The sequence below is a fragment of the Sus scrofa genome, chromosome 14 (genome assembly GCF_000003025.6).
Source record: "Sus scrofa isolate TJ Tabasco breed Duroc chromosome 14, Sscrofa11.1, whole genome shotgun sequence".
Lineage (NCBI taxonomy): Eukaryota > Metazoa > Chordata > Mammalia > Artiodactyla > Suidae > Sus > Sus scrofa.
Genome location: NC_010456.5, coordinates 109,714,337 through 109,730,467, shown reverse-complemented (window position 1 = coordinate 109,730,467; position 16,131 = coordinate 109,714,337). Strand labels below are relative to the sequence as shown.

Genomic DNA, 16,131 nt, shown 5'->3' with positions numbered 1-16,131 from the left:
CCGGGTGGTCCTGGTGTGCCCTGGATTGAGAACACTGCCTGAGGGGCACAGCCCCTCCTCCAACCTAGAAGTTCCCTCCCCAGGGACAGACACAAGGGCAAGAGGCCATCAGAGCCCGGGGCTAGGGCGTCTGGTGCTCTCGGGCCGAGAGGCTTGGCTGGGAAAGAGGGAATAGAGGTGGCAGAAGCAGGCACGGCCCAGCAAAGCTGTGGGTTCATGTGTGACACACAGACAGCAGCCAGGCCTTCTGTGCCTTGAGCCTTAAGCTGAAATTCACGCAGAGCAGACTGTTCTTTCCCGTTAAGTGAGCAACTTGCGGAGACAGAGGTCCTGAAGGACCTAGAACCACACCTCCCAAGGTGGCAGCGGGGGACAGAGTCACGAGGCGACAAGGACTACTTCTCCTTAACATCATGACTTTGTGGACAGGAATTTAAAGCACAGTTGTAGAAAATATAAGAAGTGCAAAGGAAAGACTAAGTCTGGGAGGCTGCTGCTGTTTCGGGTGCTCACTTCTGTCAAATAGTATTTTCCCTTTCCCTTCATTTTTAGCAGCAGCATGATGTGATGTGTCAGGTTTAACTAGTCCCCCCAGTTTTTCCGTATTTTAATTCGCATGGGGCTGGGGGAGATCCTGAATTGGCTGTTGGCAGACGCACGTGCAGTGTAAACTTGCTGTGGTGGGTGGAGAGGTGTCTGAGTCGAGTAGAAGAGGCCCCAGAAATCCACACCCAGAGGCAACCTTCCACGTCCTCTCCTGATTCTGCTGAGTCTGGGGTGCAGTTCTGGTGGTGGGTTTGCACAACACTGACAGGTGCCAGAGCAGTTACAGGAGCCCCTGAGCTGCTTTTTTCCTGGGTGGGAGGCAGCCTGACCAATGGGCAGCAAGCCAAGAGACCCCTGAGTCAGGACAGGCCAGAGGGCAGTGAGTGTTTGTTTAGCTGAAGGTATTTACAGATGTGCTCTTCCATCCTGGAGGATTCTTGGAAAATGGGAAAGGTGCCAAAAGACAAGAGAAGTGTTCAGGCCTTCGAAAGACAAAGGAGAACCCCAAGAATCACAGACGGCTGAGCTGGGCCCCCAAGCCCTTCCAGCTTTGCAGGAGCCTGTGAAGCGGCTGGTGTTTAAGCATTTAGGGGAGGACACATGGCTCTCTGGGGTCCCCGAGGCCTTCGGGCACTGCCCCTGAGCCTGCTGTGGGGATGGAGTAGCTACCCCTACAAGCCAGAGGGACAGGGAGTTGGAGCAGAGTCTGATCTGGGTCTCTGTGCTCGGATTTCCACGCCCAGCTCAGCTGGCACATTTAAAAGCCTCAGCGCCCCTCCTCTGGGGCTTCCACGAGGAGCTGCATGACTGAGCACCTGGGCCCCCCAGGAGCCCTGGGGGATTACCAGTGCAGAGAGCACTCTCTAGAGGCCTGGAGACAGCACCAATTCCGCCGGGTTACCAGGCCCTCTCCCACAGCTCTGCCCCAAGGGGACTGGGCCTGCCACCCAGGCAGCTCAGTGTCCTCTGTTCAGTCATGGCCCGAGGCCAAGTTCCGCAGCTGGGCCTCAGCTCCTCCTCTCTTCCTGCTCTCACTCTGCTCCTCCCCCTGCCTGGAGAGGCCCAAAAAGCTGATTGCAAGCAAAATTCCTGGCCTAGTCCTGGGCAGAAATGGCTGCATGTGGCCAAGGGTTCAGCAGGGCCGTGCGTGCCTCTCCCCACCCTGCTTGGAGACAAGCTCACTCAGACACCACCCGGGGACGCCTGAAGTCTGAGTACGACGCGGTGGTGATAGGAGCAGGTAAAGCGGGCCGGGCCGGAGCTGCTGGAGCTGAGGGGCAGGCAGGCAGTCTGCTCAGAAGTCTGCAGGGGCGCCTCCCAAGCCCTGCCCCTCCCTCTTCGCTGGCGCCAGCTGGCCAGGAGTTGGGCAAGAGCAGGTGCTGATGTGGAAAGCCCACCGATCTGTGAGCAGGTGCTGGGGCTCTGGGGCTGGCTCTGCCGTGGACTTGCTGTGTGGCCTGGAGCACATGCTTGCCCTCTCCAGGCTTGAGTCTTCCCATCTATAATGACCTTGGAGAACTAGGGGAGTTCAGGAGTTTCCATGTATCGCCTGTGAAATTAGCTAGTTGTCGCCTCATTCTTGGAAAGCACATGGTACCTAAGGAGCGGAAAGAAAGAGCCCTGGGATGGCAGACCTGTGAAATCCAGTCACCCCCAGTGCCCTGAGTTCTGGCCACCACCATCTGGCCACCCGAGGGCACTGTTGTTGGTCCATAAAGGGGAGTTAGGGAAAAACAGAAATGCGTCCCAGAGATTCTCCTGGCTGTCCACAGAGGGTGACAGCCCCCCGTGGCCTTGAACATCTGGGCACGTGGGACACCTGCTGCAGTGAGCCTGCTACGCTCTGCTGCACCCCAGGCTGCAGGGAGCCGGGTTCCACCTGGAGCAAGTGAGGCTGCGGGCCAGAACCAGGCTGTGTTTCCTCGGCACCTTCCGTTCACACAAAAACCCCAAATTTCACCTTGGGAAGTTATTTCCAACTGGGTGTATATAAGAGACGACGACAGGACCAGAAGAACATGCTGCTCACACAGTTTTAAAGCCGCACCCCTGTTAGGGCATTTCTTCATTCTTAATGCACACTAAGCAGCCGTGTGCTGATAAATGTTTGTCTCTCCAGGAGAAAGTGTGCATATATTTCCATTCCCAAGTTTATTGCAAACACTGAGATAAAAAGTGTTGCATCCAATTTTACGGGTAAAATATACAATATTCTAAACTCCAGGGAGCCAGTCCATTCTTACCAAGTTCCTGTGACTTTTGCCGAACTCAGTAACCAACCTAGGGTTGCAACTGACAAAAGAAAATAGCTCCCCAAAGAATGTTGATATTTTTACTTACTTTAAAGAGCAGGAAGAAAGTGAAACAAAGATTTATGTCCAGCTCTCGCTCCTCCCTCAACGACGGGATGACTTTGCTCAACCAGATGATGCTTTTCCAGCTCTGCACTGTTTCACGATGTAACAGACACCACTGCTGTGAAGTTTCATCTGCATTATTAGCACTTTCTCCATCACTTTTTTAAGTCTAACAACCAAAAAATAAAGTTGAAAGTTTGCAGCTGTCCGTGGTGCGAATGCTTCCACTGTGACCTTTTTCAAAGTTCCTGACGTGACGTTGCCAAATGTGAATTAGACACAATAGGACATCACTGTAAGGCACGGCTACCTCACGGTGCGTGGAGGTGAGTAACCGTGAAAGCATAGACAACAGGAAAACATAGCAACATCATTAGGAAGGGACAAGCTTTGAGCATTTGTTACCTTGGTTTTCTAATTAAGTGCAGGTTTACGTCATTTAGTTTTCTAACGGGCTGTGTGGGACAACTGCCTCACCAGCTCCCTGGGCTGGGGGACTCCAGCTCCAGCCCCCACTGACTGGGCTCAGTAAATCGAAGGGCCTCCCACCCTTTCTGCCCTTGATGACAGCACACCCCTGCTGTCTCCTGGCACAGAGGATTGACGGTGGGTCCCCAGATGCCTGGGTGCACTGCCCACAAGTGTGTGAGGCTCGGGCGTGACTTTGTCTGCAACATGACTTGCCCAATGGCTCAGCCTAACGGGAAGCCTGGTGTGAGGGCATTTCCAGCCTGAATGAGGAACAGAGTTGCAACTTCTAAGAATTAGCTCTGCTCCCTGGAGTCACACCAGTAACCCGGGAGGACCCTGACTTCGTTACTTGGCTACAAATGCCTAAGAATGACCCAAAGAGTGTGCTCAAATGCTGTTCCTGGGCCCCGTCCCTGGTGACTAGGATTCTGAGGAAGCTGGCACATCTAACCAAAGCTTCAAATGGACCTGATGCAGCCTCTATAGCCCACTCCTTCAAGAATGCACCTTCAGAGCCCTGCGTGCCTGCTGCCCAAGGAATCCTGCAGTCCCACCTGGAGATTAGCAGAGCCCGCAGCTTGAGACTCCTTCCGTGGAAAAGGGGAGGTCACCAGAAGCCTCAGGAGGACTCAACCGGGCGCAGGGCTGGGGGAGTGCTGCAGGGAGGAGGACCTTGGGCTGCTGGATCCTCGCCCTTTGCAGTTTAAGGTCTCATAGTGCATTTGTGGGCTCATATGTGATGATGAAACTGGCCCCCGTTGCCTGGAAGCCTTTATTAGCTTTCAAACATTTGTGATCAGCATTGCTTTAAAAGACAAACGGCTACCATTTATTGTGGGTCTGCTAAGGGACAGGGACTTTTCATATATTACTGGTTATTCTCCAGTAAGTGCAGCACTGCAGGTCCAGCAGCCTCTGTTTTATGCATGAAGAAGATGGCAGAAGCTGGGAAGAACCCAGGACAGTCTGCCTTTCATTTGTTGTGTGTATTTGAGAGCAGGGCTTTTCAGACTGCAGGCTGCAATCCATTCATGATTCCCGTCCAGCATATTTTTTAAACTTTAAAAATTTTCAAAAGCACGTGAAAATAGTACTATATCAACCAGGATTTTTAATGAAATATAATCAAAGAGATTATCCCATGAAACTTGTTTCTGTGAAATACATTTACATGTGGAAGGTGTGCCAGATCACAGAATAAAAGGCATTTCTTCCCGTGGATCACACTCAAAGAGATTTTAAAAGCTCTGTTTCAGAAGTCCCTTTAATGGATGAGAAATTGGCTCCATGACCTCGAAAATTCTGGGGGTCTCAACGTGGAAAATGTAAAACAAAGTCAGCTCAGCCGTGAGAAATCCATCTTGTGGGTCACTGCTTCCTCCTATTTGAGGATGTCTGTCACATTAATGGTTGAGCCTTTTATTGGATCAACCCTGGGTTCAGGTTCGCACTGAGATCCGAGTCATCTTCTGATATCTTTGAAGACTCAGAGTGACTTTCTGTCACCAAGGAGAAGCAGGTGCCGAGTGTCCCAGGTGAGGCTTGACCCCTCCCTGAAAACAACTGGGGCCTGTTCTCTGCCCACCGAGGGCTTCTCCAGCTGCTGCATTTTATCCTAAATGTAAGGAAAGGGGAGGCAACCCCAGCCCCAGGCCCTGGGTGCTCGGCCTCTGGGTCTGAGAGCACCTGCATCCGAATGACCAGGGAGCTCCATTCTCGGTCCCCACCCACAACCTGCTGAGTAGACTCGGGAGGGTCTGGGAATCGGCAGTTATGCAAGTTCTCAGGTGGCCCTGAAGCTTGTCCACGCTGGACAGGCACTTGCGAGCAGAGGGCTTGGTGTGGAACATGGGGTCCCAAGCCAAGTTCAGGGCCCGACCCCAGGGGGAGCCTGCCTAAAATTTTTGGGAAGAGACTTTATGACATAAACTGTCCCATCAGCCGAGTACCTCTGAAGCACACTTAGTGCATGTTGAAGCCGAATATGTTTAATTACTTCATCTTGGAGCTGTTCTTCTTTTATTTGGGGACACTGGGAATTGACAAAGATGCCCCACGTGACTAAAGCCTTTTGGGACACCATTATGAACCTCGCTTGAGCAAAACAAGAACTTCACAGCAACTGTCCCCACGAGCCGCACTCACCTGGATGCCAGCGATTCCTGGGATGCCACGTCTCCCTTGCTGCCCTGCTAAGTGGACCTCGGCTCTCCCCCTGACAGGCACCTGCTCACCCCCAAGCGATGGAAGTCCAGCAGTGTGAGGCCTTGTGGGGTAGCTTTCCTCTGAGACTGGGTATCTCCCGGTCGCCACTCGGCATGAGCTACTGGCCCGGCCAGGGTGATAGGACTTTTTTTGATTCAGGACAAGAACCAGGGGATTCTGACTCCGCACAGACCAGGTGTCTTACAACATCAAGCTAGATGCAGTCCCAACAGGTTCAGGCAAGATACAGGTACAGGTGAGGGGTTCCCCCATGTTCTGCTATCTCTCCAGGATCTTCATGGGCACAGGGATAAGGGTGGGTGGCCACACCCCTCAAGGGATGCTCTGTCTGCCCACTGACTGCTGTTACTCTCCTCCCCACTCTTCTTTCTCGTTGCAGGACACAACGGGCTGGTGGCTGTGAGTCCCTCCCCGCTGCCCCGCTTCACGGGCCCCAGGGTGTCGGGGCAGGACTGTAAGGAAGCCTGTTAGCAGGACTGTAAGGCAGGATGCAGGCCTAGGGCAGGGGGAGAAGGGAAGGCTGGCTGGTCCCCTCGCCCTGGTGCTGACCAGTGGCTGGCTGGAATGGACATCTGCCGTCGTTAGGGAGAGTCCCAGGGGCTCCCTTGCTCACCCCTTCTTAATGCCCATGGATTTCCCTCAGGACTTTTCAAAAGCTAGATGATAAATAGCTGTGAAAGTGTGTAAAGGACATAGCCTGGGAGGCAGGTTGGAGGCTGGGGACGAGGTGCCTGGGGCTTGGGGGGCCTTTGGGAGGCCTTCCAGATTGTGGGCCCCCGTTGTGTACAGACCCTGTGTTCCCCAGCTGGGTCGCTAGGTCTGGGCCAGGTACCAGCCTGGGGAGCACAGCAGCTACCCACGGTCCCTAGAGCGCCCTCCAGACAGTGAAGGAGCCAATCCCACAAAGGAGGCAGGGCCCTGTCCCAGCGCACACGGCTTCTGGCTCCTAAGCGGGGCGGGCCAGGGTTGCCCTAAGGCTCTACTGTTCCAGCCTGAGTCTCTGTTCCCCTAGGAGGCCACAGAGTGAGCTAGAGTGGGTTCAAGCCCCGAGACTAACGTGGAGCATCTTCCTAAGCAGCGGCCTCTCTAGAATGTCCGTACAAGGGGCTCAGCAATGTGGGGAGCCTGGAGATGTGTGTTAAATCTTAATACTTAAATTGTAAAAATAGCAGTTTTACTTGACCATCTCACAGGGGATGTAATTTAACTCAACCGATCCGTAATTTAAACCATTGATTTTATGTGACTACAAACATGGGTTTGTCTCCCAGCTCTGCCACTTTCCATCTGGGAAAGTTAAGGTAGTCAGTTAATCCCTGTGAACCACGGTCCAAAGAGAATACAAACGCCCACCCTCACCAAGGAGACAGGCAGAGAGGGATACCTTAGGTATTTGGGATTTACATATACACACTCCTGTGTATAAAATAGATAACCAACAAAGGTCTGTGGTATAGCCCAGGGAACTCTACTCAACACCCTGTAATAACCCACAATGGAAACGAATCTACAAAAGAATAGATGTATGTGTATGTATAACTGAGCCACTTTGCCGTGCACCTGAAACTAACAGGACGTTGTAAATCAGCTGTGCTTCCATTTTGTTAAATGTCCACCCTCACCGAATTGTGGGGAGGGGAATAGATGACGTTCCCTGAGGGCCCAGCTCACACAGCCTCACACCAGTGGTGACCGTGGGGCACGTGGAGCAGTCCCGGATAGGAGGCTACGAGGAAGACCCTCTTCCGGGACGTGTGCTTGGGTTGGATGATGTGGGCAGAGCCTAAGGAAGTAGGGCAGGGCTCCGATTGGATGCTGTCAGGAAGCGGGGCAGCCCTATGACTGGGCATCTCGGGAAACCACATGCAGGGAGAGGAGAGCCGCCTGCAGAGCCCAGTCTCTGTGCAGAAGCAGCAGTCCCATCATCCTGGCCAGAGGGGGCGTTTGGTACTTTGGCGACCTGGTACTCCTTTGTGCTTAGACCCAGTTGTGCAGTGGGCTCGCTCTGTCCCATGTTGTCCTGTCCTCAGGCCACCCTTGTCTGTGGTCATCATTGTAAGGCTGTTCAGGTCTAATGGGAGACACGCAGCTGAGGGCCATGTCACGTCGGGGCTATGCTTTCACTTTCTCGTTAGGATGTGTCAGGAGTGTAGATGTGGGGTCCAGATGGCCTGGGTTCATTCCCCAACACCTCTGCTCATCAGTTCCCTGATCCTGAGCAATTAGCCTCATGGAGCCTCAGTTTCCTCCTCTGTGAAATGGGGAGAATCACGGTGCCGAACTCTAGGGTGGCAAAGTGACGCTCGCATGGTGTCTGGCACGTAGTGTTCGCCAAATAAATTTTTTAAAAAGTCTGCCCTCTGAGCTGCATCATTTGTTCCCCAAAATAAAGCTGTGCTGTAATCGTAGCTTCATTGACTGAGCACATCCTATGTGCCAGGGACCCCAGGCAAGCCCCTCCTAGGGACCAGCTCCAAGAATCCTCAGAGCAGCCCCTGAAGCAGGCAAGGGGGTACTATTATCATCAGCCCCGTTTCTGCACATGGGGAAACAGGCCACCCCAGCAGGGAGAGAGACAGGGAGGGGAACCTGGGTGGTCTGGATTCCCGCCGGGAAATGGGCTGGAGTTCACGGAGGCCCTGGGCCTTGCAGAAGGGAAGCAGAGGGCAGGAGCTGTCAGGTCAGGCATAGGGGACGTCTGGGGAGGTGGGAATTTAGCGGCAAGCGACGGAAGGGCATCTCAGGGCGGGAACAGCTTAAGCCGGCCCCCTGGTGAGGACCCTGAGAGGGCGGGTGGGCCCCCAGGGATGAAGGGAGGGCCCTGTGTGCCCCTCAGGTGGCGTACCTGCAGAGACTGGGGGTGAACACGGTGGTCTTCGAGAGACGCCACGTGATTGGGGGCGCAGCTGTCACCGAGGAGATAATCCCAGGTGAGCGGTGGGGTGAGGGGCATGGGGAGGTGACCACTGGTGATGGCTGGTGACTGGCTTCATTCCATTTGTTTTCAGGGTTTAAGTTCTCCCGAGCATCCTACCTCCTCAGCCTGCTGCGGCCGCAGATTTACACTGACCTGGAGCTGAAGGTAGGTTCCGTGCGTGCATGCGTGTGTGCATGTGTATGCGTATGCCTGTGTGTGAGTGCTTGTGCGTGCGTGTGTGTGTGTGTGTGTGTGTGTGTGTCCACCTGCTCCATGGTCTGGAGTTTCAGGCGGTGGGGGTGGGATGAGCAGCTGCTCTTCTTCCCTCCAAGGGTGTGTCTAGCCCCTGTGGTCTCCTGGGTGTCTTTCCACAGATGGGCTTTGTCTGGCACACCCAGTGTGTTAAAAATTGAGGCATTTCATGTACAAATCAAACCTCTCAAAGAGCAAGCGTCGTCAGCATCAGACCTGTGCTCCTCCCTGCTGCAGAGGCTGGCCCCAAGTGTGAGATGGCCGAGGGCCCAGCTCCACCCTGCCCCGTCACTTCCTCGGGTCCTGTCTCACCCTCAGCCCTTGTAAGAAACCTGCTGGGACCCTTGGGCATCTGAGTTTGTAAAGCTGCCATAGGACCGAGCTCTTGGACAGGCCCAAGTGGAAGAAGGTCATGCGGACGGAGCAGACAGCGATGGGTCCGGGGCAGGAGGTGGTGTTGGAGGGGAGGGCAGGGCCCGGCTGAGACCGGCCTCTCGGGCTGTGGGGAAGGGCCTGCACTTTGTCCTGAGCACAGTGGGAAGACAGTGGAGGTGTTTGATCAGGAAGTGGATGATGGGATGCATTACTTTATGAAAGGTCAGTCCACCTGCTGGATGGCAGGGGTTGTGGTAGAAGCGGCCATGGTTGCAGGGAGACCAGGAAGGTGGCTCAGGCTAAGTCTGGGTAGTGGAGGCGGGAGGTGTGGACAACCTCTGGAGGCCGTGCTGTGAAACTTAGCAATGGAAGGAGTGCCAAGGGTGAGCGACAAAGAGGAAAAAAGGATGCCTCCTGGGTGGTAGAGAATTCACCTTGTCAAGAGTAACCAAGCTGGAGGTTCCACCAGTTTGGAATCAAAGACATTCCCCAGTCTTAGTGTCAGAAAGGGTCCTGCGTCTCCCAGCCCAGGCCCTCATCTGCACAGAATGCTCAGCTAACCGTGCTGATCCTGCCATCTGGAACGCCTGTGGTTTGGGGAAACTTCAGCTATAATTTTTGGTCTCTTTGGGTTTCCCTATGTTTTTCTAAAGCTTCTGCTCACAGATCTCATTTGTGTCCTGTAAGATGTACCCCGACTGCAACATTGCATTTATGTATTCAGTCAACAGAATATGTATTGATCACTCAGTATCCAGCTGCTGGGGATACAGCACTGAGCATGGAGCACGGAGCACTGAGCACTGAGCACTGCCCCTGCGTGCACAGAGCTTACATCCTACCTGCTGGAAGGGAGAGCAACTCAGTACATAATTAGCTGGGTGGTGATAAGTGCTTGGGAGAAGAATGAAGCAGGGGTGGGGGGTGGGGGGCAGGACAGTGAGGAGGGGGTGCTTGCTACTCAGGTGACATTTGAGCAAAGACCTCAAAAAGGAGAGGGGATGGGCCAAGTACCTGGGGAAAGAAGTCTCTAGAGGCCAAATTCATCGAGTTGTGTACATTAAATACACACAGCTTTTTGTATGCCAGTCACACCTCAGTAAAGTAGTTTAAGAAAAAGTCTCTAGCAGGAACAGTAAGTCTTATTTGTGGGAGTAGCACAGGCCCCTTCTATTTTATCCCCACTTCTTTTTTTTTTTTTTTTGTCTTGCCATTTCTTGGGCCGCTCCCGTGGCATATGGAGGTTCCCAGGCTAGGGGTCCAATCAGAGCTGTAGCTGCCGGCCTAACACCAGAGCCACAGCAATGCAGGATCTGAGCCGCATCTGCAACCTACACAACAACTCATGGCAATGCCAGATCCTTAACCCACTGAGCAAGGCCAGGGATCAAACCCTCAACCTCACGGTTCCTAGTCGGATTCATTAACCACTGCACCACGATGGGAACTCCATGTCCCCACTTCTTTTGAAGAGGTAGATGTGCTCTTGGAAAGTTCTCAGAGCTAGTCAAATATTTGTAAATCAGATCATATCCTAAATGCATCAAGGGAACTTCCATTTAAAGTGACATGGAGTAAATGAGTCTGCAAAGTAAGTAAAAGGGTTTTTGATGTGAATAATTTATCTCCTTTGTACGTATGGATTTTCACATAACTGCAGCTTTATTGTGTCTGTCTACATTTTAATTACTTATTTCTGAAATGAGGACAGTTATAGATGAGCTCTGAGAGCCAGGGCTTTGGAGTCACAGGGATGTGGTTTGGAGACCTGAATCCACCTGCCCATGTGACCTTGGACAAGTATTTCACTTCTCTGAGCTTCTGTTGTTGCATGTATACAATGTGGATGGTACGCATAAGTATATGTATATACTGTAAAGAGTTGTTGTGATGTAACCATTGTAAACCCTAGCACAGCCCCTGCGCTGGGTAGCATGCATGGCGTGGCTTGGCATGGTGTCATATGTGTGGCATGGCATGGCGTGGCATGGTGTGGTATGGTCTGCCATAGGGTGCCTGGACAAGAGGGCTTTTTATACTCTTATGTCAAAAATAGGAACCAAGCCCACACGCCTTGGGCGCCTGCAGGCAGGTACCTAAACAGTCACACAATCAGAGAAGGTCAAGGGCAGAACCCTTCAAACGTACCTTCAAATGTGCTGTCTGTGTTCTGCAGAAACATGGGCTGAGGCTTCATCTCCGAAACCCCTACTCTTTCACCCCCATGCTGGAAGAGGGCACAGGGGGCAAGGTGCCCAGGTCCCTTCTCCTGGGCACAGACATGGCAGAAAACCAGAAGCAGATCGCCCAGTTCTCACGGAAGGATGCTCAGGTAGGGAAAGTGACCAGCGACTGATCTCCATCTTAGCCTGGAGGCTGCTCTCGAGTGGAAATGGGTCTTGGAGTTCCTGCTGTGGCACAGTGGGTTAAGAACCTGACTGCAGAGGCTCTGGTTGCTACAGAGGTGAGGGTTTGATCCCTGGCTCAGCATAGTGGGTTAAAAGGTCTGGCGTTGCAGGAGCTGCAGCTCAGACTCAATCCCTGGCCCACAAACGTCAGTTTGTTGTGGGTGCAGCCATTCAAAAAGAAGAAGAAAGAAAGGAATAAAGGAAATGGGCCTGGTTGGAATTGTCCAAAGGGCAAGGGCTGTGGACAGGCCACCCCATCCACCCTAGGAGGGCTGTAGTCTGTGCCAGCCTTTGGCCTTGGCATTGAGAAGAGGAGCGGCTGGAGGACAGTGCTTAAGACCAGTGGACACTGGAGACCCACAAACCTGTGTGTGTTCAGCCTGAGGCCACTGTTCAGATGGCCTTCACCTGCTGAATTTCAAAAGGAGACTCCACTGATATGCTCTTATCCTGTACATGCTTTCTACCTCTTCTGCTTTCGCACAGAACCAAGTGGTTATTGATATTAAAGCACATGAAGGCCAAACAGAAGGGAGGAGCAGAGAGAGTTAAGGGTAGAACACAGTGGATCAGGAATTTAGGAGAAGAGAGCTATAATGGGAACTCACCTGCTTGGCATCCTTCCCTGGCAGCCCAAGGTAGGAATGTGGCCCCGATGGCACACGGGTCTGGTGAGAGGAAGTACGCCCACTGGATGGAAAAGACACATTTTTTCCTGGGGTTGCACCATGAGGAATTTGCAGTCTGGCTTTGTCTAGATGAGTCATTGAATGTCACGAGTCTAGTGTGATTGGTTTTACAGATATAAAAAGATCCTTTGAATGGACGCTTTTTTTGTACCAAGCTTAGCTACAAGGCATAGCATTCACTCACACCTTGGTAGAGACATTTTTTCAAGAAGAACCTGGCTTAATACGATCCAGTGTGTTTCTTTTCATTGTGTTAATGTAGTGTTGGGTAAAACCAGAAGAGCCACAGACATAGCATCTCTCTTCAGCCAGTGGTTTCCAGACCTGGATGATGATCAGGCCAGCCGGGCAGCTTTGCTTTTTTTAAAAAAGTGCTTCTCAAGTGATTCTTCTCTGCAGCAGGTTGGGGTCCACGGCCTGCGGCCTCTCCCCCAAGTCCGACTCATCTCAGATGCACTAGAGAGGGTTCAGGGCAAGGCCGGGTGCCCGTGCCTGTGGGGCAGTGGCTGTGACCGTGTGCACTAGCAACCACAGGAGCAGGAGGCAGAGGCCACATCCCATTGTGGAAAGTAAGGAGCCTGAATTCTGGTTCTGTCTTCACATGGTGTCTCATTAAAGGCCTGCTGAGGAGAAAGCTGCCAACCTTCATTTTCATCAATATTCCCCAGTGTACTTAACACAGAACTTTTTTTGTGTGTAACAGTTGTTAAAAGTCCACGGGTATATCTGTGAGTCTAAATGAACCAAAAATGAGAAGCTCTGGGCTGAGAATTAAGATAGGGCCTCAGGTAGCACAGGTGTCCATCCAGGGAGGGAATTTGGCGTCATAACCAGGCTGTTGAAATAGATTCTGTTGAGGGAGGGTGTGGGGTGACAGGGATGCAAGTTTCTGTTCCTGCTGATGACGAGGGGACATGATGACGAGAGGATGTGATGGTGAGAGGACGTGGGAGATTTGCAGATGGGAAGGATCAGCCATTGTGTTGGAACACAGGGCAAGAGGTCTTACTTTTTCAGTGGTGTTGTTTTGTTTTTTTTACTTTTTAGAGCCACACCCGCGGCATGTGGAGGTTCGCAGGCTAGGGGTCGAATCGGAGCTGTAGCCACCAACCTACGCCGGGATCCGAGCCGCGTCTGTGACCTACACCACAGCTCACGGCAATGCCAGATCCCCGACCCACTGAGCGAGGCCAGGGATCGAACCCTCATCCTCATGATGCTAGTAGGGTTCTTTTCTGCTGTACCACGACAGGAACTTTCAAGAGGTCTTACTTTTACCAGTACGACATAGAAAAACAGAACAGAGAAAAGAAACTTTTAAATGGTTTTTGGTTTATCACAGAGACCGCATCCAAGGATACTCGCCAGTTTTCCGTGGCTGACTGCTGGTCTTGGCCAGCATTAAGCCCTTGTCCCTGTCACCATCCAGAGCCCCACCACCACCACCGCCCCACTACCCAGGCTCTCTCTGGTCTCCCCTGGTGCTGACATCAGTGCCCAGACCTAGAACCGGGAGTCACTGGGCATGGCCTGGCTGAGCCACGCTGGGCGTGAGGCCTGAGAGAACATCAAGCCTCAGCTGGGGGGCAGCAGGCCATGCGGGGTGGCAGAGCATGGGGTCAGTGTCCTTGTGGGGTTCTAGGCAACGTGGCCTTGACTCAGACCTCTGTTCCAGGCCTTTCCCAAATACGAGGCGTTCATGAATCGCTTGGCATTAGCCATCGAGCCTCTGCTGGACGCAGCCCCCGTAGACATGGAGGCCTTCCAGCGAGGCTCCCTGCTGCAAAGGCTCAAGTCGCTGTCCACCTTCAAGCCCCTGCTGCAGGCGGGTAAGTCCAAGGGCAGGTGTCAGGGCATGAGGCGCGTCTTCACATGGCTGAGCCCATTTTTTTCCACGTTGGACATAAGCCTGAATCTCCGAGGTAGCAGGCCAACTGCCGTTAATTAATAGGGGCCGCCTGGACACTTTAGTGTGCAGGTCTTAGGCCAGCATCCCCTAAAAAGAGAGCCTGAGCCAAAGGTACAGTAGTTCACTTTGAGGGAGGGTCCCAAGGAAAGAGGGGGAACTGGAAACAGAGAGGGTGACGCCAGGGTGCATTCCTGAGCTGGCCACCACTGCAGGTGACGAGGTGCAGGATCCTGCTCGGACCCTCTGAGAAGCCTTATAAAATGCACATGAGGACATTCCCAAGAGAAGAAGGGGGAGACATTAACTCATCGGGTTCTGTCCCTCGGTGGTCAGAGGTTGCCCCATGCGGTATTAACTCCCACATGAGGCATTAACTTCTGGGTGGTGCATCCATGAGTACCAAGTGGGTTCCCAGGGTGTCCTGTTGTGGTACCGGAGAAGGCTCAAGGAAGAAGTGGGGGTGCATCTTACAGGCCTGAAGTGAGATGTTGTCCGGAGTGCCCTGTGTGAAGCTGCCCGGAGCCTGCGTGGAGCTCGTCATCATAGCCAGGGCCGGAGTATGAGATCAGGGCCTAGAGAATTTGAAGAGATGCTCCCCCCAGAAGAAGGATGCTAGGGAGTTCCTGTTGTGGCTGAGTGGTTAATGAATCCGACTAGAAACTATGAGGTTGCGGGTTTGATTCCTGGCCTCGCTCAGTTGGTTAAGGATTCACCGTTGCCGTGAGCTGTGGTGTGGGTTGCAGACACGGCTCGGATCCCGAGTTGCTGTGGCTCTGGTGTAGGCTGGTGGCTACAACTCTGATTCGACCCCTAGCCTGGGAAACTCCACATGCCTCAGGAGCGGCCCTAGAAATGGCAAAAAGGACAAAAAAAAAAAAAAAAAAAAAAATAGGGATGCTACGTTTGGGCTGAGCAAGAAAAAATATCTGTGATGAATGAGTGATGTCTGCCATGAGTGTGAGACGGGCGGTTTCCCCAAGGCCGCTCTGCTATTCTACCACTCCTCTAGGGTACAAAGACCAGTTTAGCATCCCTACTAGAGAAGTACTGAAGCAGTTAGCTGTGGTCACAAAATTACTGCATAACAAACCATAAAACTCCAGTGGACTAAACAAATAAATTTTATTTCTCATGTGTCTGCCTGGTTCAGCTGATCCCAGCTGGGCTCTGCTGATTTGGCCTGGTCTCATGCATGTGTTTGAGGCTGGGGCAGCGCTGCTCCAGGGGCCTTTCATCCAGGCATGGCCTTCTTATGTCCATGACAGACACACAGAGGGCAAGCCTCAGTGTGAAGGCCAGGTTCCAGCCTCGGAGTGCATCCCATCTGCAAACATTCCACTGGCCAAGCAAATCATGTGAGCCCAGCATCCAGGAGCAGAGCAGGTCAACTCAGTTAGGGTGGGAGGCAGGGCAGAGTTACGTGGCAAAGGGTATGGATCCGGGGAGGGTGAAGGATCGGGGCAAGTGGAACTCTATCACAAATGCCCGGAGTAGACATAGCGTCTCAGCTCCAGGCCAAGGAGCTTCATGCATTAAACATGCAATAAACATTCATGTAGTAAACAGTTACTGAGCAACTGTTATGTGCCAGATACTAAACTAGGCACTGGGGCTACACTGCCTAGAGATTGTGATGCCTGCCTTCCAGGTCCTTGTGCCCTTACTCTCTGAGATAGTTTGAATCACTGTCAGAGGAATGGATTAGCCAAGCCACTGCCTCCCAGAATATAGCCTCATAGAATTCAAGATAAGGGAATAAGATGCAAATTACAATTTTCCCCCAAATAATTCTAACAGCTAAAATGTTTTAAGTGCCTGTGGACTTGCAAATGCTTTACATATCTCATTTAATCCTCACAGTAGCCCTTGGGAGTACAAAGTATTACTCACATTTTACAGATAAACAGATACAGAGACATTACAGCTTGGTGTGGCTCCTGCTCGCCTGTCTCAGTTTACACTTTATGGATCTCCTCTTTTA

The 16,131-nt window shown here is 52.5% G+C and overlaps 1 protein-coding gene across 10 annotated transcripts in view; it reads left to right on the top strand.

Moving 5' to 3' along the window:
* PYROXD2 (pyridine nucleotide-disulphide oxidoreductase domain 2) overlaps window positions 9–16,131 on the top strand; it is a 28,653-nt gene continuing 12,530 nt past the window's right edge. For 7 of the 10 annotated variants that reach the window (XM_021072312.1, XM_021072309.1, XM_021072313.1 and 4 more), the window contains exons 1-6: window positions 9–1,786; window positions 5,980–5,999; window positions 8,437–8,530; window positions 8,609–8,682; window positions 11,321–11,476; window positions 13,917–14,070. In XM_021072312.1, coding sequence (XP_020927971.1) covers window positions 1,657–1,786; window positions 5,980–5,999; window positions 8,437–8,530; window positions 8,609–8,682; window positions 11,321–11,476; window positions 13,917–14,070 — 628 coding nt within the window. In that variant the 5' untranslated portion in view covers window positions 9–1,656. Of the gene's footprint in view, window positions 1,787–5,738; window positions 5,830–5,979; window positions 6,055–8,436; window positions 8,531–8,608; window positions 8,683–11,320; window positions 11,477–13,916; window positions 14,071–16,131 lie in introns of all 10 variants that reach the window. The other 3 variants (XM_021072316.1, XM_021072317.1, XM_021072315.1) reach the window with 3 other exon arrangements.